We start from the raw sequence: 24,805 nt of genomic DNA on the forward strand, positions 1-24,805 counted from the left end.
ATGAAACTGGGTCTCCATTGGAACCCAAATGAGAAACGTTCACACACTTGAAAATGAGACATAATGTCTCTCAGCCTTTCAATCAGTATATATAAATTTAAGTGTTCTTCATATAGGTTTCTTGCTAAGTGGCACGGCAGCTTTGTGGCTGTCTAGTGAAAATTTTCAGGCTGTCTGTGCCCCCAGAATTGACTCATCTAAGAGTCCAGTGGGCTTCATGGATTACTGAGTTACGTCCTCCGTGTGAGACCACACCTGCATTGAGCGTATACATGTCAGTCAGTTGCAGCACAGGTGACAAAGATAATTTTTATTGTGAAAAAAACATGAAATGATAGGACTTTTTCATTTCCTGGAATTTCATGAAATTTAGTTCTGTGTTTGAAAACAGGAGCCTCTTGCTCCTTAAATTTTCTCCTGTAGAAAAATATTCAAAATTCTAGCATGCCTTCAATTCTTTTGTGATTGTAAAACCTTATTAACAGGCACAGTTGCATTAGCCAAGATGCCAGAAGTTCTAAACAGCTCAGTGAAAAGGTGAGTCAAATTTGGTTAAGTAGTAAGTTTAGTTTTAGTTCTTTTCTTAAAACCTTTCAGAGATGGGTGTCTTCCCAAAGACTTACAGTCCTCATTTTTGAAGGTCGAAATCAAGCACTGAAGTAGCATGCTGTCTCTTCTTATCACAATTATTAAGTCAAGAAATACATTTTTAAAGGCATTTGTGGGAGAATATTTAGTAAACATCCAATCAACCAGCAGCCCAGGACATTTAGAGCCAGAGTTCAGTGTCACAACTGCTAGGAGCACAGTTGGATTTTGCCGACTTATGTTAGTTTGTTGCATTTTTCAATACTCCATATTACGTTCACTTGGATTTCCAGCTCTGCTGGTCCTAATTTGACCACCATTCATCGGTTGTAAGAGTTGGGGAAGTTTACCAACTTAACCTTATAGTGGAGACACATAGGAAGAGGCCTATTATCAACGCCGAGAGAAAGGCAGCAGACTGGTAACAATAGTACATTGATCACGGACGCTTGGCCGCACTGGCACGTATTAGGGAGAGTGATGAAATCTCCCACAACCTCCCGCTGTAACAGGAATAGTCGCTGTTACAGAACACCGCCATTGGATCAATGTCCTGGCTTTTCTTCTGCATTTCTGGAGCAGTGGGAAATTGTCATTAAGCGACAGCATTGTCTCCCATGGTCTCTTTAGTATTGGCACCTGCTCATTAGAGGCTCGTGCACCAGGGAGCCCCAGCACACTGACAAGGGGCTGCTCCTTAGTGACCCTCCTTTAGCAGAGAAATCTCATCCAAATAAGGGGCTATGACAGGAACAGGGGAGCTTTATTACAAAAGGAGCACTCTCAACTACTCTTCAAAAATGTCCGTATCTTCTTTATCAAGGCTATTTTTTTTAAGTCAAAAAAGAAGGCTAAAACAACCTGTTCCAGTTGGAGTCTACAAGGTTACCTAGTAGAAAAGAAATACTCCCCTCACATATGTGTACATACGCTGTCTCCACGTGGATGTGTGTTTGTCTGATCCATGTACGTCGTAAAGCACGGTCCGAAAAAATGACTGTTGCATTCCTGAAGCCTGCTGCAGCACCTGGCACATGGTGACCATTCAATCACGATGTGTTGAATAAGTAAAGAAATGATCAGGCGGGGACCACACGTGTCTCATATTGTCCTTTGAGGAGGACAAAGCGCTGAGGGAGCAGAGCGCTGCAGACATTTGTGGACGGGATGAGGACAGCCCCACTGGCCTCCAGGAACCCAGATGCTCGATTTGGTGAATACGGAAGCTCCCAGGAAAACAGATGCTGCATTTCAGCTGGTCTTGGCTGAGTAAATACATCACCCAAGTCTCCAGATTTTTTTATTTAGTGTTTGAAAATGAAGCTGTGTAAATATTCCAGAGGGAAGAAAGGGGAGAACGTGTATCTTCTGCCTTAGGTTTGCATACGAAGTCTTCCTCCCTCCCCTGTTCCTGTCACCCGCCTTCCGCACTGTCCCCGTGGCTTAGGAAGCAGAGTGCTGGCTCATCGTGTGGCCTCATTTAGCACGTTGTAGGGAGGACCTTGAAGGCCAGTTTCATTCCAGCCACGACAAGCTTTGGAGGCTTGCTAGGGAGGGAGAAAATAAGAGAGAAATAGTGTGTATTATAAAGAGAAGAAAGTACAGATGAAGAAAAAAAGCCTCCAATTCTTGTCCTCCGTCATGAACAAGCCTGAGATTTTTAGCAGACTCCTTCTCCAAATTTTCATTTCCTCATGTGTAAACATTGGATTCCCTGCAACAGCCTGGCCTTCCTACCTCATAGCTTTAAAGAGTCAAATGAGATGATAATAGAAACAGGAGCTACCACTTATTAAGCACCAGCTGTGTTCAAGCTACTGTGTGTGGCCCTCGACATAGGAGTGTTTTTAACATACGTAAAGTATACTTATAAACTTCATACAAATCTTGGCTACCCTTTTTTTTCCAAATTCTGAAGTACTATGTGAGTTTAAGGTATTGTGAAATTAAATTGAAAACCTATTACATGTGTCTGTGTCTGTTACATATACAAAGCACTGTGCAAGGTGGTAGAGGGCATATGAAAACAGACAAGACAAACCTTCCAGCCCAGTGAAGGAAGGAGGGGTAACTGGTTAAACCAGCGCCCAGTTCTAGGAGGTGTCGAGGGGGCCAAGCAGCACGTGGGCCAGGAGCCGGTTCGCTAGCGCAGACCCTCATCCTCCACTGTAACTGTGTGAAAGAGCAGGTCCATCAGCCATCCCGTTATTAAAGGAGCATCAGTGAACGCTGGTCCCTGTTCCTTCCCTTTTGTGCTGTCAGACTCTTTTCTTTCTTTATCTCTAAGAAGCAGGTAGAATGCTGATGGGCTAGGAATCCCTCAGGAAGTGCACAGGGCATTGCCCTCCTACTCCAGCAAAGGATATATCTTTCCACATCTGTGGACGTAACCCTTTCCTAAAACAGTGTTCCGACTTGTAGATAATGAAATTGGGCAGAATCTAAGCAAATGGTTACTTAGAGGAAATAAAATTATTCTGAATTGAGATTAAATTCACTAAAGGTAAAAACAACCAGAAAATATACTTGAAAGAAGAGAAACACAAGAGAGAGAATCAGACTTACCTAAGAATTTCCTGTGTTGATTTTCCTAGATTTAGTGCATTTTATTTATCTACTAAATATTAATAAATATTTGTAGAACTCAAACAGAAGGTAGTTTTAACTTCGATATAAAGAGAAAAAATACTTCTTTAAATAATGTTCTTACTTCCTCTTTCTATTCTATGAACACAGTGTAGATATTTCCTAGGCATAAATAATATCACATGCTGATTAACAATAAAAGATAAATTTACTTGGATTTTGTCATTGGAATGCTGCTGAAAATTTGTGTTTTATTAAGGAGAGCTAATATTTACTGAGCACTTACTGCGGGCCATACATTGTTCTAAGCTATCTATATACATTTTTATAAATGTAGCTATATATGTATAGATATAATGTGTGTATTTACATATATATTCAACTTGTAAAAATGATTCCGATCACTAATAATACTATTTGCAGACTTCCTTCCCTCTCTTGTCTGTTTCTGTTTTTTTCTGACTGATGATTCTATTTAAAAGGTAAATAATCAAGAATAACACCGCCAGTTTATATGGGAATACAGTTCTATTTTTGGCCATCAGTGTTTTTAATAAAATCATTTTTTAATACTCCAGAATTAAACGGCTTTCTATGGGGCATGCGGGAGAGAAGGAAGAGAGAAGTCCTTAAGTGCACGCGGGTCTCAGGAGTAATAGCTTTTCCGCCCGTGCTGTGCCACAGTTTCTGACGTGGCGGTACACATCCCAATTGCCTTCCTGCCGGGCAGAGGATTACAATAATGCCTATTTATCCAACTCTATCCACCCACGGATTTCAAATACATCATAATCTCATCAATTAATCAAAGACATGGCACCCATTTCGAGATGATGGGTGAATTACATCCTAGCAGATTACGAGAAATGCGCACACCGACGTAGTAAATCAGGGACTGTTTCCTGATGGGTTCCTGAACAACACACCGAGTACTAAAACGGAGAGGGTTCTCTCCAGCACTGAATTACAAAGTAATAGGAGAAAACTTTAGGAATAAAAGAGTCATTTTATTTCGAAGCATCTCTTAAACTCGATGAACTATTAAACCATGATGGAATAACTTGAACCCACTTAAATACAATTATTCAACTTGCCTCTTCAGAGTAAAATATTAATGATCTCCCTTTCAGAACAATTAAAACCTTTTGGATTTTTAAACACTGGGTGGCTTTGGTTCCTGGTTCTCTGGTCTGTCTGGAGTGAGGAACTCTTGTGCGGTGTTCCAGCGCCTTCAGCCCCTGTGGAGAACGGCTTCACAGACAGCTGTGGATGTTCATTTGGATGATACTCCAGCTCTTCCGGATTTTAATGTGACGCAAACATCTTATTGTCCTTCATTCTGAAGAAACTTTCCAACCTCTAGGGATTCTCCACTTTACATCTAATGAGAAGTAACATATTTCCATTTGCATCGTTGGAAACGCCCTCAAGTGATTAGAAATTCACGGAATGGCAACCCAATATCCATTTCTAATCTGAAGCGTCCTCTGCAGGACCAGATTATTCTGCAGCGTTAGCTATCCCAACCCAGACATCCTTTCCCTGTGATTAGCTTCCAAGATGAATGGATTTGAGGATGTCATGATTACTCAGGACTCCATGCCAGTCAGAATTTGCCATCTGCCTTTCAGCCATTTCGTGAACCTGAGAGAAGAAACAGTTTATCAAAATGGCTGTGCAACGTGTCTCGTGTTTTAGCATTCTTCAGGGACTCACATAAGCAGTACTTCATGTTCTAATGTTAAAATACACATATGAGGATTAAAAGTAGTATGGGACGCACTGGAGTGCTTTTCAGGGCCCGCTATTCTTTGATATTTATCACTTCAGAGCAGTGACACCTGCTTCTAATTTTCAGAGTTCTTTTTTCCAGGGGGTGATTTCTTGATTTTTTTTTTTCTTTAGTAAAGAAATCATATCCTCAAAAGACTTAACTGGTCATTTTCCTCCTTTTGATGTGCTTGATATTTTTATGAGTTTGTCCATTGGCACTGAAGCCTTAACATGGCTTTTGTTTAAAAAAAAATCTTTGTAACACATAATTATTATATTGGGTCATATAAATTTATATCCTGGCCACACATTTGGAGACTTTTGCAGAGATATAATTTGTTGTAAATGTCATTATCTGCCCCTTGGACTAATAGATGGTTGTCATAAGTTGACCAAAGCCAGAAAAATAAACTCTCCCTTGTGGGAGAGGTTCAGCAACTTACATTCAACACACAAATCTGGCTGTTTCTCACATTCAGTTGTGGCAGTTGTGATTTGAGGGTTGGTAAGTGGAAGGAAAAAAAAAGAGAGGAACCTAGTTTTGTCTATTTAGACACATGTGGAAATAGTCCTTTGGTTTGGGGGTAGCCAGCCTACTTGTAGGGTCCGAGGTGGTGTGCCTTTTTGTTTTTGTCTTGTGTAAAGACTTTTTCCTAATAGGCCCTGGGTAAAGTTGTGTCCTAGTAGAAAAAGCTGCAGACGATGGTATCTTGCTGGCAGCCCATTCTGACTGGCCTGTGAGGAGCTGTCTATATAAAATTGGATCCTTGTGCTGGGTTCCAAAAAAAGGTGTGAATATGAAGGGGAAGTGTTAAATCATGACTCCAGAGAAAATGTCGGCCTGAGCAGTTTTTAGTTTCCGTGAAAACCAAACTTTAAGATTTGGACAAATCAGACGAGGAGAAAAAAGGGTGAATCATTAACTCCAATATGAAAGTGTTATGCTGATCAAGTTTCACCAAACTTGCATAAGACACTCGATAAGGCTATGACTGAATGGAACTAATTCATTTACTTAACTGATAGAAGAAAACTTTGCCAAGCAATTTACCCTTCATGTTAGATGAGTAATTTTTAATAAAATATTTCCAAGATATGAAGACAGTTAAGAAAACAGCACGGTTTTTAATCACTGCTCTCAGGGGTAAATGGATCTATCATTATGTTGTCACAAAGAATGACAGTGAGCGGAGGCACTGCTAACTCCTCTCAGGTAAGTGTTCAACGTTACGCCAGACGCCGACTGGCTGAGTGTAGCGTTCATCAGAAGTGCACTGCACACAGAATGCCTTTTCTCATGTGTCAGCTTGCTTCAGAAAATGACTCGTGGAGTCGTGCAGAGTTAGTTCCTTTTCATTTTATATTTTCATTTGTTTTATAGTGTTTTTTCTTAACACCTTTATTGCGGTGTGATTCCTGCACAGTAAATTACACATATTTCAGATGTACAATTTGATGAATTTTGATAGATGTATACACCAATGAAACCATTACCACAATCAGAATAGCTAACATTTCTATCACTCCCCAAGAGGTGCAAATTTCAAATTCCCAATTTATCCCTTCCCTCTTTAACCTCTGGTAACCATAAGTTTGTTCTCTGTGTCTGTGAGTCTGTTTCTGTTTTGTAGAAAAGTTCATTTGTGTCCTTTTTTTTGGATTCCACATTTAAGCAATATCATATGGTATTTTTCTTTATGGCTTACTTCACGTAGAATGACAATCTCCAGTTCCATCCATGTTGCTGCAGATGACATTATTTTATTCTTTTTTATGGCTGAGTAGTGTTCCATTGTATATATACCACATCTTCTTTATCCAGTCATCTGTTGATGGACATCTGGGTTGTTTCCATGTCTTCGCTATTATAAACAGTGCTGCTGTGAACATTGGGGTGCATGTGTTTTTTTGAATTATATTTTCCTCCGGATATATGCCCTGGAGTAGGATTGCTGGATCATATGGTAAGTCTATGTTTAGTTTTTTGAGGAATCTCCATACTGTTTCCATAGTGGCTGCACCAAATTACATTCCTAATAACAGTGTAGGAAGGTTCCTTTTTCTCCACACCCTCTCCAGTATTTATCATTTGTGGACTTTTTAATGATGGCCATTCTAACTAGTGTGAGGTGATACCTCATTATAGTTTTGATTTGCATTCCTCTAACAATTAGTGACACTGAGCATCTTTTAATGTGCTTGTTGGCCATCTGGATAATTGTGTGGGCCTTTTGCATCCACAAAGCTGCATTTGAGGTTAGTGGTTCATTTTGTTTTGCCAAGTAGCTGAATAACAAACATACTTGAAGTATTTTTGAGCTTTGAAATGACCTATTGGCTCATCTCTCTGAAATGAAGGCATGACTCTTTTACAGAAGTTTTCTTATAAGGAAAAAGCCAGAAAAAGTTTTCTGCATTAAATAAGAGCTCAAGAGAGAACCTCTTTCTGTAAAAGGGTTCATATTAAAATGATGAAATGTGTTGCCCCCTTCCAGCATCCACAGGCATCGCTTTTAAAAAAAACAAAATCCCTCTCCTTTTGCTCTGTACCTTCTTGCCTGAACTGTGAACTACTGCATAGTTACAAAGTGGTACCCGCTCAGTTCATCACACGGCTCTAACCTCCCACTTTCTCACTGACTCAAAGGCCTTTGAAGGCAAAGAATGGGGTTATTGAAGGATGGAAGGCAGATTTCACTAAGTAACAGGTGGAGGTCAAAGCAGTTTATTTGTGGGGATGAACAGAGTGCAGAGATGAAAAATCAAATGCTTTGCCATAATAAGGTTTAGCAAGAAAATGCTGACTACACTAAGCTGAGATTCTAGCTGACAGAACCTTTTCTAGTGTTCATTACTTGATTTCACAGTTCAAGCAATTTGAAGAGACCTAAAATTATATTTCTTTTTTCCCCCAAGAAATGCTCCCATCAGTTTCAGATTTTGCTTTAAATAAAGTGGTGGGTGCTCTGCCTGTATCCAAGGAATCCATTAGGACTCATGGATTCCAGTGCAGGCATATCCCAAGCTTGGAACATCACAAACTACGCATCTCCTACAAATTAAATTCTACCAATAGGAACCTTAAACGCCAAGCTTTCAACCATGTTTTAACTGACAAAAGTGAACGTATTTTAATAAGCACTTCACTTTACATCATCTAAATGAATTTGTAGGTGGAGAAAAGTACTGTAAGGATATTTACCAACCTTGAGCATTGGGTTGCCCCCAGCTTGTTGGAGATAAATAGGAAAGAGCTTTTTTGTTTTTTCCCCTTTGTACAATTCTGTATTTGTATAGTGCATACGTTTTGCTTTTGCAACTTAAAAGAGGGCTAAACATGCTGAAAAAAATTATGAAAGTAAGATTTACCTCATGTTCTACAGCAGGAACAAATAAATTATTTTGTGGCATATAGACTGCAGCTGTCCAACAGAACTTTCTTCAATGATGCAAATGTTCTAAATATGCACTGTCCAGTACTGTAACGACTAGCCAGATATGGCTACTGAGCACTTGGAATTGGCTCTGCTGAGCAACTGAATTTTTAAATTCATCTAATTTTAATTAATTTAAATTTAAGTAACCACATGTGGCTAGTAGCTACCATATTGGACAGGGCAGATATAAACCGAACATATGTATGATTGAGTTTTTTACTTTTCATCTGGGTATCTAGGCAGAATGAATAAAACATTGTGCTATATTATACTGTATTTATTTTGCATGCAAAGAAAATAATTTGGTTTTCTCAGTAGTGTCATCTTCATTCTCAGTCCTCTGTGGATGTGTGTAATTGCTATGCCAAAGTCAATCCTTCCCCTGAACACAGGGGAGATTGAGATGGTTAGGGGGAAGGTGGGATGGGGAAGGGACTCTCCAACTCCTAAGTATACGGAGCATGAAATGCAATTTTAAAATTTTATTCCTGACACTAGGGTGTCTGTATTTACCCTGGAAGGAGAGGAAATCCCCTAAAAAGTCAGGAGACTTGATTGTTGGCCCAGGAACCAGATTTTTTCATATGACATTTTCCTTGTGTCTATACTTGACTCTCTCTGGTTGTAAATTTTCACTCACAAATGAACATTTGGAATACATTAGAGAACACATCATTTCTTTTCTTCTGAATAATCCATATAATTTTGACTCCATTCTCCCATTTTTTTTTTAAGAAATTGAAGAAATCGCTTGTGTCCAAGCCTTTTAAATTACCTGAACTTCTTTATGACGTGGTAATTCTTTGGGGGGTCCTTTTAGCTCGTTTCAAATGGTTGCATATAGAGTAAGAAGGATAAACCTCAGAAGCTGTATTAACTTTCCTTTTATTCTCTCCATCTTAAAAATGACTTTAAAACATTTTTTTATTCACTGAAAAAGATTAAAAGTCGAAATAGTCTGAATGTTTTACCTTTTTTTTCTTATTGTTGAGTGTGTTAATCATAATAAATTACATTAGAATGATCCCTAATGGATTTTATCATCAGGACAAAAGTCTAAGATGAGTACAGTATCGTGAACTGCCTCCCCCTGTCGCACAGCGTGTATTGAGACCCGCAGGAACAGAATGGTCCTTTAACTGTGGGATTAATCTATCCAATCATAGCCTTTATTTAGCATCCCGGTTGGAGATGATCTCATCATCAGGTTTAGCTGAAATGGCCCTAGAACGGTCCTGTTCTCGCCCGGGGGGCTGCTAGAGAGTGGGGCATCACGTAGCATCTGGAAGAGATGAGTCTGAGCACAAATTCGCTGGTGGTAGATGACTTGCAGAATGTAGTATTGGGACTCCGCGTTCATCCTGTGCTGGAGAAACGGCGCCGAAATGTATGCTGACACCACGACAGTCTGACAAACATGACTGGCGCATCCATTCCCCTCACTTAGACTGGGGTGGGGTGGGGGCTTCAAAGGCCCGAATGCAGACAGAACAGCCAGGATAGCAGTGAGCTCATCACTTAGGCTGAAGGCGAGTATTTACGTACCATGACAAAGCTCTGTTTTAAACCAGCTCATTGTGTAAACAGGGGGAACTTTTTTCAGAAGTGGGCATCCTGGCGGAGTAGTACACTGAAAGGAGGAAGAGCTGCGGCTCGCTGGCGTCAAATCTTGGCTCCTCCGCGGAGTAACTGTGTGGCCTCTCACCTGCTCCAGGACTTTGCTCCCTCGTTACCCTCTCTGAGGCATTGCTTTCTGCCCACCTGCTGGACATTCCCACCAGCAGGCCAGCTCGCTGTACTGTCTCCCATCTTCAGAAAGCTCTGCTTTGTTTCCTTCCATCCCCTATAGCTACTCCCCTAATTGTCGGGCTCCCTCTGCAGACTCATTTCATGAAAGCGTCGACCACACCCACAGTCCCTGTTTCTTAACCTCCCATCAGTTTTGTGAGCTTCTGTTTGCAGGAGGGTATAGAGAGAGCAACTTGAATGGGCAAGAGGCCTACTGTAATATTAAATGTGTGTATTTACTCTTTTACAGTTTAAGATCTTTAAGTCATTAGCTATTAGAAGACTTCCAAGTCTGTGCGATACTTATCTTTTGGAGGTTCTGTGTTAGAATTGCTGATAATACACTCAGTATGTTTAATAAATTCCTAACTGATTCCTACTAAGGCCAAGAAAAACCTTTGGTATATAGGACAAGATTGTTCTTAGTACTATACTTGAGAGTCTTTTTTATTTTTTACATAATTCTTCTTTTGCAGCTGATAATAACCTTTCTTTGAATTTTTCCTTTGGGTAACCATATTAGAAACTTCAACTATAAATACATTTTTTTCACTTAAATAGGACACTGTTATTGTAGGATACAAGGGAAACTACATGAGGGAGTGTGATATTTTGCAAAATATACAAGCTTTGGAACCAGAGAGACGTGGGTCGGAAATGCCACTTCATAGCTGTATGACCGTGAGCAAGTTGCTTGACATCCTCAATATCTAGTTTCTGTGACATTAAGTTATAGGTTGGCTGGATAATAATCCCTTCCTATCTGAGATGAAAATGTAAGGGTTTAAGATTATTTGTTAAGTACATGGCACACAGTAGGTCCTCCATAATTTATGGCTTTTCTTATTTTCAGTCTGTGTTTTGGAAACGATCAGTATGTAGAAATTTGAAGACCATCTCTTTAGTGGCCTCCTGGCTCTCTTGAGGCCACTAAGTGGATGAAGACTTCCAATAGCATTGACATTTGGTCTAAGAGTTGTCCTGGTAAAGCAGTAAAGATAGGCCGTGGGGAATTCTATCATGACAGTGAACAAGAGAATGTCTGAAGTCAAACATGAACAGCTGAACTTAAATGGCATTTTGTGGTCCTCTCTAACCTGCGTATATATTGGATTTTAAAATGAAAGTGCAGAGTTTGCTGGTTTCCAGAGTTTCTCCCGAACAGATTGTGACTATAAATGAATGGTAGTGAAACTAACCTTTCTGATCTTGACTTTGCTACTTTGAAGAAAGAAACGTACCCCAGTTAAATCTTCTCTGACAACTTGAATTACATCAACCAAACTCCTACGACAGACGCGATAAGGTCTGCTGTCCTGAGCAGCATTAACCAGGGGTCATTTTCACAGGACAGTGGGTTTTTGAATAAGTCCCCTAACACAGTAAGCACTAACCCTGACTTGTCACCTCCTCTTTGAAAATCCAGCATGTAGGTTTCATTGTCACTGGAATAATTATGGCTTATTGTGATCTCTCCCTTCTTCTCCCCTTCCCATTAATATTGTAGCTCCATTGACTCTTAGAAATATCCCCTTTAAGAGGCTTTCTCAAGCAAAGAACAGCATCGTACTTTCTTCCCATTCCTGTAGGATTTGCTTCAAAATTGTCACTGTAAAGTTCTTGGTCAAAGTGTTTGGCAAATATAATTTGGGAGAGAGGGGGAGTTGAAATTAATGATGATTTTTTTTCCTTGTGTATTCTTTCTGTTACATCAGGTTGCAGCAAAAAGACACCCCCCAAACCCTTGATTTGTTATAGAAGACCCCAAGAATTATTTTTGAGTTTTTTTTAATATCATTCAATCTCTTTTTATTACTGATATTCCTTGAAAGAATCAGGAGGCAATAGAAATTTTCAGAAGTGTTTATGTCATTGGAAATTGCTGCTTATCAGCCTCTTGTCTAAGAAAGTGTCTTACCATTTTCTCTGGGTTAGTGTAGGCAAATGGAAAATCTCACAACCTAGGATAGATTTGCTAAAAATAATAGAAACTTCTAGAATTCTAGAGATTAATTCTAGTGCACAAGAGGCATCTTTAATACACACATTCCTAGCATAAATGATAATCTTGAGCATCGTGTTAGTTTGTATTGCTGTATAACAAATTACCACAAACTTAGCTTAAAACAACACACATTTATTATCTCAGTTTCATGAGTCAAGAGTCCTGGCACAGCTTAGCTGGTGCCTCTGCTCAGGGTCTCACAAGGCTGCAGTCAGAATTTTGTCCAGGCTACATTCCTTTCTGGAGCTCCGAGTTTTCTTGCACACTCTTGTGATTGTTGGTAGAAATTAGTTTCTTGTAGCTTTAAGATTAAGGTCCCAGCTTTCTTAAAGCTGTCAGTCAGCCACAGCCCAGCTTAGGCCCTAGAGGCCCCTGCTGTTCCTCTTTTACAACATGGCAGCTTACTTCTTCAAAGCCAGGAGGAGAATCACTCTGACTAGCAATCCTTCTGTGGAAGGCCCACACCTGATTAGGTCAGGCCCACCCAGGATAACAGCCCTTTACTTAATTCAAAGTCACCTGATTAAGAACCTTAATTGCATTCACAAAAGTTCCTTCCCCTTTTCCATGTAACAACCTACTCACAAGAATGACATCCATTTTATTCACAGGTACTGCCCACATTCAAGGGGAGGGGATTATACAAAGTATGTACCCCAGAGGCCAGGAACCTAGCGACTGTCTTAGAATTCTGACTACCACAAATATTAATGATGAGGCTAACAGAATCTTTGTGAATGCTGTATTTGGCCTGTACTTTCAAGGTTCTCACTCACAACTGCCTCCAGGGATCAGGGTCACTGAATGATTAGAATTTCATGCATGTTTGCCTGTGTCCACCTATTTGAAATGACTCAGATAGCTTTAAAAAAATGGCTAAGTGGAGAGAAATTCAGAAAGTCTAATGGTTAGAAAACCAACAACAAGCCAAAGTGCTTCTTGAAATTCATCTCCTATTCTGTTTATCATCATAGAGTTTTTTTACAGCAATCAACAGGTGGGAATGTCCCATTGAAACAAAACATTATGCTAAATTTCTGCTTCTCATTCTAGAGAGTTCTTTATTTTTACATGTTGAAAAGAATTTTGAAGCAATATTTTGTTTGTTCCAGAAAAATGGGTAGCATTACTTTATAATCTTTTTTTTTAAAAATCTGATACTTCTAAAAAATACAGTGAAATGGAAGTTTTGATTAATTAAGAGGAAGCCAGTCAGTCATTAATCTGTGCAGTAATTGTGTAACAGTTGTGCACAGCTATTTGGAAAAAGAAATTTTGACAAGGAGTTTATTTTTAAAATAACATACAGAAACCAAATTTGGTTTCAAAAATAAAAGCAAAGATTCATGTTCTCTCACTTTTAACATAAAGCAGTTGACTAGCATGTGGAAATTTCCTCTGGTCAATTAAGTGTATGAAGCAAATTAGCCAAAGCATAATTATGCATATGGTGAAAATATTAAAGTATATAGTAAAGAAACATGCTCAGTACGAGTCTTTACAAATTGAAAACACAAAGTAATTTTGAGATTCATGACAGCCTTGAGGTTCATGCTACTTGACTGTGATAAATTTAGAAGATTATACAAAGTTTGACTTGTTCTTGTATGCCGACAGTATTTCTTTTCTCTTTAACCCTTTCAAAGAGGATTTGAATTTTGCTCATTTTGAACCCATTTACCAGCTTGATCACTTTGACGCTTATTGCCTACATTTAACTTACACTTCCCCCTTTTAAAAGAGGAAATGATGGGTTTAAATCTTGTCAACATTTCTGCAGTATGGCATGGGTTGGAAAACATGAACTTTTCAAAGAAGTGACAACTCTTCCTTGAGTCCAACCATTTGCTTTCTTTAATAAGATTAGTTCAGATAACACATTTCATCATCAATTCCATCATCTGAAAAAAATTCTGCCATCTTAAAAGTTTTGACATTTTCACTTTCTATTCTATTTCTGTTGCATGACACATAATTCAGGCATTTGACTGAGTTTAGATCAGTGGACTAGCTAGAAGCCTAAAAATTTGTTTGCGCAGAAGAGGTTTGAGTGAATTAGGAGATATGTCTACATTTGGGAGCTTTTTATTTCTTCCCTTTCACATTTTAATTTGAAATCTCTTCTTTGATATAATTACATTGATGATACCTTAGGTTAGGTTACTTGCAATGAATGTTTGAATGTTGATCCAAAATCTCAGTACATTCTAATGATGTTAGGACATTGGCATGGTGTGACTTTGGTTACTGATTCAGCGAGCAAACAAATATAGCTAAAGTCACTTAGTGACTTGTTTCTAACTCAGATCACATAGATACTGATCTAGAACGGATCTGATCTGGATTTGTCAAGTTCCTGTGAAATCACACACCGCTTCGTGTTGTCCTTACGTCTGACTATGCAAATGTGCTTACCGATGTGCAATTTGTTTCTTTCTTGGGGTCAAAATCCCAAGTTTTACTCTGTCCAAGGAGCTGTTAGTAAAACCACAGATAAAGCCAAGAACTGTACATGTAATTTACATATCTTTTGATGTGTTCTAGAGCCTTTATTAGACAGCCTGAAAGTAGAGGAGGGCAAAGCAGACCTGGTGTCTGTCCTCAGAGAATCCGCAGTCACACTCAAAGGTTGTCTTGTAGAAAATCATTGAGGAAGTCTGTGGTCAGAAATAACAAAGATATGTATAGATATAGTCCAAACTACCTAAATTTCTGAGCGGATCTCTACCTGCAAAGTGCTTGGAATAGTGTGTGACACTTAGCAGCTACTTAATAACAGTTGCATGCTGATATTATTATTTTTATTACTTATGTTTCCAGTTCATCCAAATAATTCTCTGGTCATAGACAGAATATAACACGTGTGTGTGTGTGTGTGTGTGTGTGTGTGTGTGTGTGTGTGTACATATATATATATACACATATAAGTAAAATGAGATTTGATTCTTTTGACATGAATTTAGACCAGATTTATGCTGCCAGCTTAAGAGAGCCCAGATTTGTCCTGTGATGTGGAGACTAGGAGTCATTTCCTTTATTTTTATATCCAAGTTTTCATTGTTTTAATTGGCACCCTACCAAACTGATAGATGCCTCCAGTTGTGTGTGTCAGTGTGGTTGCTGAGAACATTACACATGAGGTAATTACAAGGGACCACTTTCCCATTATTTTCTTCCCAAAGCATTTCGTATGCTGGAAATGCTATGAAAATCTTAGGCTCTAGTAAAAATACTATTTTTAAAAACAAGCTTTTATTGTATTTGCTTAACATAAAAATAATATATGTTCAGCATAGGAAAAACAAGCAGAAAGCGGCAATGAAAATCACTCGAATCCAACACGCAGAGAGAACTACTATTCTAGTTTATGCATATTTCTTTCCAGTTCTTTCTCTGTACATAGAAATACATTTTAAAATGGCACCATAGTGTCATATCCTATTTTGTAATTGCTTTCCGTGTCTTTATTCCATGTCATTAAATATCTTCCCGTTGTCATTATTCTTGTACAGTATTTTTTTACATTGGTTATACCTTACCTAACCGTTTAAGGTTTATTTAATGTTTTACCTTTTCTTTTTTTTTCTATTATAAATTATTCATTGGATGAGCAACTGAGTTACCATTGGCGAGGGTTTTTTAAATGTTAAAATAGCTAAATTATGTAAAATGCAGAGAAAGTGCCTTGGTACTGAAGTAAGGTAACTGGTGGGGTGAGATGATTGCACATGAAGTCTTCGTGTGCTTCTGTTGCCTTCTTTACGAAGGGTCCCAGAGGCTACAGGCCCAGACAACAACTTTCAGGACACACTGGGAAAGTGGCACTCTCTAGTTAAAGAAGATCAGTAACCCCAAAATGGACTGTGACTTAGCAGAGTACATTGAAATCAATCATATGCTGACATCACGGGACCATTCCATCACCTGTTTGTTTCTATGACAAATTCAAACCGATTCAAAACACATTTTCCATTTACAGGTAGATTTCTTTTTTCAGTTCAAGTTTCGTCTTTCAGGTTGCATAAGCTGTCGTTCCTTGCATTAAAGTGTGCTTATCAATCCATCCTTCCTGCCAGGAATGCCATCTCCAACCACACTGAAGAAGTCGGAGAAGTCTGGTTTCAGCAGCCCCTCCCCTTCGCAGACCTCTTCCCTGGGAACGGCATTCACACAGCATCACCGACCTGTCATTACAGGACCCAGAGGTGAGCGGCCCCACACGTATCCCTGGTTGTGTTTAGATCGGGACCTTGGGACCAGAGTGGCAGAATGTGAGACAGTGAGGACTCCCCCGTAGTGCTCCTGAAGGCAGTAAGTGTTCCCATTTCTTATCCTTGGGGACTGCTTTGGAATTGTAGGGACCTGAGAGATTTGGCATCAAACCCTGATCCTTTCTTGTTTCTTTGCCGGGAGGATGTTGCCAAGAGGTGGAGGTAATTTGAATGAAAGCAAAATCAAATCTGTCCCCCAAGTTGTACGAGAAGAGCACAGGTGCTCATGCGTGTGTGTGTGTGTGTGTGTGTGTGTGTGTGTGTGTGTGTGTGTGTGTGTGTCAGGGTTGTTTATGTTTGTGTAGTCAGTTACCTGTTTTCAGGCAATAGCTCGTTTTCCTTCTCTCGTCCCTACTGATTCCCTTTCCTTGAAACCTGATTTCAATATGTGGCATTTCGTGTTGAGATTGTTCTGCATCACCATGTTGAGAGCCGCCTTCATTCACTCCTTTTGAAGTAGTAGATCGTTTGTCTGGCTTTCATTGCAGTGCTTTCATTATTTTTGTCTCGTGTGCTTTTAAGTTTATTATTAAAATGTGTCCATAAGAAATATGATTTGTATTTCACATTAAAGACAAGCTTTAAGCCTCAAGAGAATGTCAGCAAATCACTTGACTTGATCTTATTGCGAGATGAAAATATTTATTAGTTTGTTTATGAAACTCCCACAGTAGGAGTATGAATAATTGTAACCATGTTTGCTTTCTTCCGTCAGATTTTCGCTTAGGTAGGTTTGTGATCTACCAGCTGGTATCGTAAAACATCCTAGAAAGTTATGATCTGTTGTCTACTTTGACGTACGCCTGGGGAAACCGATATTTCTTGCATTAATCTCAGTGTTAGTCCCACAAATCTAAATCCTGTGTGCATCTCGGGGAAATATGGCCGTGGAGAGAGCTGGCCGGTCAGCGCACACGTGCAGAAATCACATTGAAGAAAATAAGTATTTGGATTATTGTGTGAAGCAATCTCTGTAGCAACAATTGTGAAATTTTACTTGCTCCAAAATTTACTTTAAACGTCTTGTGATGATTGACAGAACTTTCTCAAGATCCTGAATTATTTCACTTGGGTTTGAGCATGTGTGTGGTACAATCAGAGAGGCTATATATGTATTTTTTTTCTAATTTGAAAACCTTGCGTCTGAATGGGATTATACAAGTCCCAGAATGCGTCTCTTTAAATGGGGCAGCGTGATGACATTATCCTCATAGTCCACATCCATTAAACATTGAAACCATGGTGGGAAGTAAAGAGACACGAAGCTCTTTTAGTCAGAAGATTTTTCGTCTCAAGGAGATAAAGGCATGTGATGTTTCTCATCTTTTTATGGTCAAGTTAACATATTCTAAATGCTAAGTGAATGTTAAAAGCAGACATTTCTGCAGGGGCTCAGAGGAGGAAACGAGGCCAGTTCATTCTTTCATTCAACAAGGGATCACTGAGTGCCTGTTGCTGTACAGACGCTGGGAATTCAGTGGTTCCTGACCTCACAGAGCGTATAGTCCAGTGCAGGAATGTAAGCGTTTAGAAGACGATGTGGAATGTGCTGTTTCTTATCACCTTATATCAAATAAGGAGGCTTCAAAGTGTAGATAATGATGAAGTCAAAAGTTGCTTACGTGCAATTTAAAAAAAATTAAAAATAACACAACATTGGAAATCAACTATACTTCAATTTAAAAAAAAAATTTTTTTTAAAGTGGCTTACATGAATGGAGGGCATTCCAAGTAAAGGACAGGATCATGGTGCAGCGTGGTAAGAAGGACTAGGAAGCACAATTTGCTCACAGTCAGGACAGTTGGTTAAGCTGCCTCTTTTCCTTTCCACTTACCTTCTGAATTTTTTAATGTCCTCACCAATAAAATGGGGACAGGAGTACTCTTGAGTGAATTTTTTTCTCCCTACCTCATATTCTGATACAGAAATGACAATAAAACAGTATTTGTAGACTCTTTGAGGAGCATAAAACAGTGCGCCTGTGTCATCATTTATTCTATAAATGCTGAGTGCTTTCTATGTGTCTTCCCTTAAAAACTGTAGTTCCAGAAATTATTAAAATGACCCTAGCACTGTCATGATTGGGAGCTTCTTCATGGTAGACAATCAGTCACGTTTGCTAAAATGACCCACGCCGGGTTGAACCAGAGGGGACCTCCGTAGCCTATAGAACAGTGAGTTTTGGCCTCCTGTTCATACTCACGAAATTGTTTCTGAGGAGAAGAGGAAGATGCCCAAGTTAAGAATTACGAAATACCAAAGATTCTTAGTTTTCGCCAGAATTCAAGATGGCTCCCAGCATCCTGAGTTCTCCTTTCTGGGAAGTCCACTCAGGTACCCGTTCTTGCATCCTGCCCACCTTGGTGGTCTGATGAAGGGAAGTGGAGAAACTGAGGTGAAATACTTCAGTGGCATCTTTGTGGTCAGAGTCACCAAGTCGAGACAGGCTCACGTAAGACTCTCAGGCTAAGGCATTGCTAAAGGCCGGTACCCAGGTGCTTGCTATTTAAGACGTGCTTGCTGCTCTAGGTATCGTTTTCCCTCATACTCATCTCTGAGCCAGTTGGAAAGCTGATGCCTGGAATGACATCACATCTGGGACTAAGAGTTGATGTTTTAGGAAGATGAGGCCAGATTTAAAGAGGGAGAGTCTGACCAAGGGAGCCGGCTTGGAATAAATGTGACATGTGGACATAAAGGAGAATTCACCTCATATATTCCATTTATTGTAAGGCGTTACCCCAATCCGAAACGGCGTATCATTAGAGAATGCAGGCAGATGATCAAACTTCAAAAGGGCTGGGAAGAAGAGAAAGGTGTGTCCTTTATCAGGGTCTTGGGGCCCTGGGGAGGCTGTTTACTGCACTCTTGTTCAGAGTCACACGGTACAGTCCTCTGGGCAGCACCCAGGTTGCAAGACTTCTGCTGTCTTCCTTAAAACTCCTTACATTTCCTCGTAGGGGCGCCTGACTAGACAGACACCAGTGGGTAAGTGGTAGCTGTGTCGGCTGCCCCGGTGTGCCCGGGCCAGGGGGGTGGTGTTCTAACAGCTACAGCAAAGCAGGGTCACCTCACTGAAAACCCAATGGCCCTGCTTTTGACTGCAGAAATTAGCTGTGTTTGGAAATGTGGTGGCCACCTTTTGCAATGGGAACCTCTCTTTGATGATTACAAGAAATAGGGCCTTGGAGGGAGGCAGCACAGCACAGTGGTGAGTGTAAAAACTCGGGAGTTGAATGGACTGGCATTTGTTGGTCAGTGTGCATGTCTCATCCCTCTGCTAAAATGAAACCTCTAAGAGGAAGGATCTTCAATGCACACTTCTTGGTATCTTCATTGTGTCTCATCCAGTGGGTTTTATGCTCAAAAATTGCTTGAATGAGTAAAAAGTACTTAAGCTGCACATTCAAGGTACACAAGAGACATTCTGCTCTGAAACTAATAGGCTGCCCTTGCCGCAGAAGAACTAAGGGTGATAAATGTGTAATCATTTCTATAATACTTTGTCATAAGGAATGTCCAAGTTAAGGAAGAACCATGCATGGCCTTTCATCCAAAGAAAGCTTTTGCAAGATTATGTAAGTAAGGCTTTGCTATTAAAAGCTATGGTTTTTCTTAGTTTATGCTGCTCTAATCACTTTCCCATTTACCTTGTGAAGGTAGAGACGTGTGATTTCTTTAAATGAATCTCCTCTCTGATATTGGCTTTCCTTGTGGCTTTGATAAATCTTTTAACCTTGTGGCCTCAGTTTGGCCATCTGTATGATGGAGATATTACTTTGCTACCTACGTAGTTAAAATTAGGTGAAGGGGTTAAAGTATTGTGGAATGTCCTAGGGAGTGGGAATGATACTAAGGTTCAGTCAAGGCATTTGTACATCATTATACATGATTACAGTTACTGTGTTTAATCATGACAATTTATCTTATTCATGATAATAGGGGAAAAAAATCTTTTTTCTTCCTTTCTCCTTTTTAAGAGTTGTAGGTTTGCATGGTGATTTAAAAGGGCCTAGCTCCTTTTGAGAATTATTTGGAGTACTCATCAGCAGTGTTTTAGAATTCCTTGAAAGATTTTCTTCTTGAAACTGATGTTTCTGGCCAAAGTCTTTGCTGTTTTCAGAAACAAGAAGATAATGAATAACACTTACTTAATTTAAATGCTCAGTGCTAGGTAAAGCACCTCTGTGCCTTAGGGATTGAGAAACATGGAGGGGCCTGCACTGTACACATTAGGAAGCAGAGGTTGAGAGTAATTGGCAAATAAGCATTGACTGAGGTTCATCTAGAGCCATAAAATTTCAGAACAGTGCTCTGGGAATCTTACTTTATTCTGTGTATCCACTAGGAATGCGTTTGGCTGCAAGTAACTGAAAATCTGACTAAGCAGGTTCTATTTTTCTCATATAAAAACAAATATGTGGGGGGTGGGTATCGCTCAGTGGTGGAACACATGCTTAGCATGCACGAGGTCCTGGGTTCAATCCCCAGTACCTCCATGAGATGAATAAGTAAATAAACCTAGTTACCCACCTCCCCACCAAAAAATCCAAATATGTGATTTAGGACTGTCATAGAGGCACCTAAATGTCATCAAAGATTGAGATTTCTTCTCCTATCCATGCCTTAGTGGGTTGTTTTCCTCCTTGTGCTATGATCTCATGGTTACAGTGTAGCCACTGCGTTCCTGCCATACATCTGCATTCCAAGCAGAAAGAAGGGAAAGGACAAGGGCAATAAATACCTGCCAGCTCATTCTGCCAGCTTGTATAGAATCTTACGCAGCATGATCAGAACTATGCCATATGATCACCTCTAGCTGCAAGGGAGGCTGGAAAATCGAGGGGGGGGGTTGTTTGTTTGTTTTGTTTTGTTTTAGCCGAGCATATTGCCACTCTGTATAAAATTAGGGCTTTGTAAGTAGGTAAATACTGGAAAAATGTGCCGGATAGCAGTTAGCAACCTGTTTCCCATTACTCTCACAAGCGGGAAATCCGAGCTGGTCAGAGCCAAGGCTGGAAATCTAGTCTCCAAGGCTGTGCCTTTTCCACCATATCAGCAGTTTCTACCTTTTTCTCCTCCACTTGGAGAAATCAACTGCACTTATTTAAACAATTAGTTTGTTTTCACCACTTTTATGAGCCAAGGACATAACATGGCCATTTAGATCTTTTGATAAACATGACATAACCCATGTTATCACACTTAGTTTTTTTTTTTTTTAATAACAACCATAAACAGATCACTGGATCTTTTTTATGAGCCCATGAATCCTTGCTACTGGTAAATGCAGGGTTTCTGGTAGGTGCGAGTCACTTTAGAAACAACTTTTGAAATCAGTTTGGCTTTTTTTTAATATCAGAATCAGCTTGCCAACTCCCATTAGTGTCTGGGGACCCATTAAGTTTTTCCACAAGTATTTGTCAAACACTTGCCGAATAGCATGAACAAGAGAAGCTTGGATTCTGGCCTCAGAGTGCTTACCTTCTGGTGGATGGCAGACAAGAAAGCCAGTAGTTGTCTTACTGGGATGAGGAAACACCGGGTACTTTCAGGGACAAGGCGGTCCTGATAAGGAACTACTGGGGCCTTTGGCACTGAGTGAGTCCAAACAAGCATGACTTACCCCCCCGTTCTCAGCGTACTTTCTGGTTGTAAGCGTGCAAAGCAAAGCCACAGCAAACAGCCATGCTTTTAGATCGCTAAGTCCTGAGGAATTCATACGTACAAAATGTGAGGACAAGGTTGAAGCCCCTCTTCCTGACGGGTCAAAAAGTATATCTACATGAAGGGAGTTTAGAAGTCAAATTGCCCCGATTCTGAAAACATGCATAAGAGGTACTAAAACAATAGCCATATAAACCAGGGATTTATTGTGCAGCTCTCAAAGACTCCTGCCAGTTTCTGTTCAGGCGTTTACATGCTCTGTAAACCACTCCAAGTCTGTGATCCTCGTGGCCCAAACAGGGATCCTGCTCTTAGTGATGAAACATCTGAGGGTCTGAAGTTAACAATATGTCCCAGTTGGGCCAAGAAAAATATACTGCAGAGAATTATGAGAATTAAGATAACTTCTCAGGAAGTTGAGGTCACCAGGAAAGGTCGGAAGAGTGTAGATTCATAGACAATAGTAGAGGAGGAAGGAAAGAGGGGTAAAATAGGAAGGTGGCAGTAATCGCTAGATGGCAGGGCCCGTTAGAGCAGGGACCACCTCTTTATTCCTCCTCCTGATGTCCTGGGTCCCTCAGCCTGTGCCTGGCATGGGCCAAGAAAAGCACTCAATAAATATTTGTTGAATAAATGAAAGTGAGTGCGTGGATTTGACCGAAGACAATCAGAAAGTTTGGGAATGTTAGGGAGTTCTTTCCATCCCCCGTGTGGAATAATAATATAATAGTCAAGCGCGTGTATTTGGCAACATTTAGGGAGATGCATAGCATAGTGAGTAAGTGCTGGATACACCTTTGCTTGGTTTTAATTAAGAGCTTCTGCGTTAACGGGTGTTAAGAGAAATGCCGAGCTGAAAATGATTTGATCTCCTTTTTATGGACTATTTACCGCAGTATTATAAAATTTTCTATCCAAACTGAGGACCCTGAAGAGGGACAATCCCCTGGTGCTTCATCACTGTCGTGTCCATGGCTCCCTTCCTTAGCACAGACCCCCATGCCTAAGAGGTGGGTTTGTTTCGCTTTCTTGTATCATATGGGCAAACGTCTTTGCCTCTTAGGAAAGCTTTTTAACTTAGTTGTAGAACAGGCTGGTGCTCCTTTCGGTGGAGCTGAATCTAATTTGTCTCTCCTGGTTTAGTGCAATTGAATCATCTCAGGAAAATGAGAAGCAATTAAGAACCTGTTGCTAACAAGGTGCTGAAATAATCTGCCAGCAGACTCAAGGTGTTTATTTATTATGGGAGCGTGTCATTTGAGAAAACATTACGTTGTCTTTCTACAATCAGAGTTGCCAGAATTGACTTTCAGATGCAGGCATCGCAGACCTAACAAGTACCACCTTTGAGAAGCACTAAAAAGGGAAAGAGGGCTTGGGAAGGCTGGTCGGCGTTTGCTCAAGTGCTGGTGCCCAGCCTAATGGGAAACCTTGTCGATGAGCTTTGAAGGGACTGGATGGCAAAGAGGAAAAGCAGCTTTTTAGCAAAGGCCCTTTAAGTCCCAGTTCAGGAAATTATTAAATTCATTAGCCAGATACTTAACAACCAGCTATGACTGCCCAGCTGAAGGAAAAAAACAGTGCCAGCAAATGTTTTAAAACTACAACTAAACAAAAGTCAGGAAGCGTGTAATTAAAACTGTACCTTTATTGTATTGTAAAGAGTTTCACTGTGACATGGAAAATATTTAAAGGAGAAGGCTGTTGAGCTAATTTGTCTGCAAGTGAACTGCTTAGTGGAGAAGTATCCTAAATTAACTGTAAGGCCACCCACCGAGCGAGCCTCATAAAGGGCCATGGCTGCTCAGCTTGGTTTTGTGTAACCGTTCAATAATTACTAGATAAATGCATAACTAAAAGCTCTATTACACTAATAATTTGTACTGAGATAGATGTGTGGGACACCCTGCTGGGTTAATTTGTCATCCCCGCAGCAAACTTCTAAAGAGAGCTCTTCTGCAGTGGAATCTGTTAATATGTTGTCCCAAGGAGGACAGGTTAGAGCAGGAAGACCAATTGGCTCCTTAATCTCTTAAAGGGGCAAAATGCACCAGGGTGAGTGCCTGAGAGAAGAATGGGGTGATAGGTGATCAACCACGTGGACCCAGATTTAAACTCATCTGGACAAAAACAGCTGCTCTCTTTTGGAATTCCTTGCCCCTTTCTCTCTCTAACCCTCTCCATCTCTCCATCCATCCCTCTCTCCCTCCACCCGCCCTCCCCGGCCCCCACCATAAATCCATGTATGCAGACACAGTGAAGGCACTGGTTCTGAGCAAGATTTCCTTGAAATCCTGGCATTGATAAGACTTCCAGTATAGTATCACTTGTACTGTAAATCACATCATCAGATAAATCCCGAGCAGGTCTTTCTGATTTAGCTTAATATAACATTGATGCCACATTGAGATACATTCTTTATTCTCCTTTTTTCAGAGTAGAATAAAAAGTCAGTATTGGACTTGTATCTCCTCTTTATGTGGAATGTTTTCTATCACACACACACACACAGAGGCTGTTTTAAATATGAAGCTCACACTGAAGCCTTAGTGCAGGGTTTTCAGCCTCCCCTATTGACAGAACCATAAATCATGTTAAAGTTAAGTGAATTACTGTAGCATGGAACTGTAGCTTTAACAATGTTTATGGAGTATCAGCTTATCATCCGTGTAGGCAAAGGGGGTGAGCA

General features: G+C 40.1%; 1 protein-coding gene across 4 annotated transcripts in view; it reads left to right on the top strand.

The window, feature by feature from the left end:
• Positions 1–24,805, top strand: part of NFIA (nuclear factor I A) — a 340,770-nt gene that overhangs the window by 254,880 nt on the left and 61,085 nt on the right. For all 4 annotated transcript variants that reach the window (XM_032494423.1, XM_032494424.1, XM_032494425.1 and 1 more), the window contains one exon: positions 16,254–16,382. In XM_032494423.1, coding sequence (XP_032350314.1) covers positions 16,254–16,382 — 129 coding nt within the window. The remainder of the gene's footprint in view (positions 1–16,253; positions 16,383–24,805) is intronic.

The sequence above is a fragment of the Camelus ferus genome, chromosome 13, assembly GCF_009834535.1.
Source record: "Camelus ferus isolate YT-003-E chromosome 13, BCGSAC_Cfer_1.0, whole genome shotgun sequence".
Taxonomy (NCBI): domain Eukaryota; kingdom Metazoa; phylum Chordata; class Mammalia; order Artiodactyla; family Camelidae; genus Camelus; species Camelus ferus.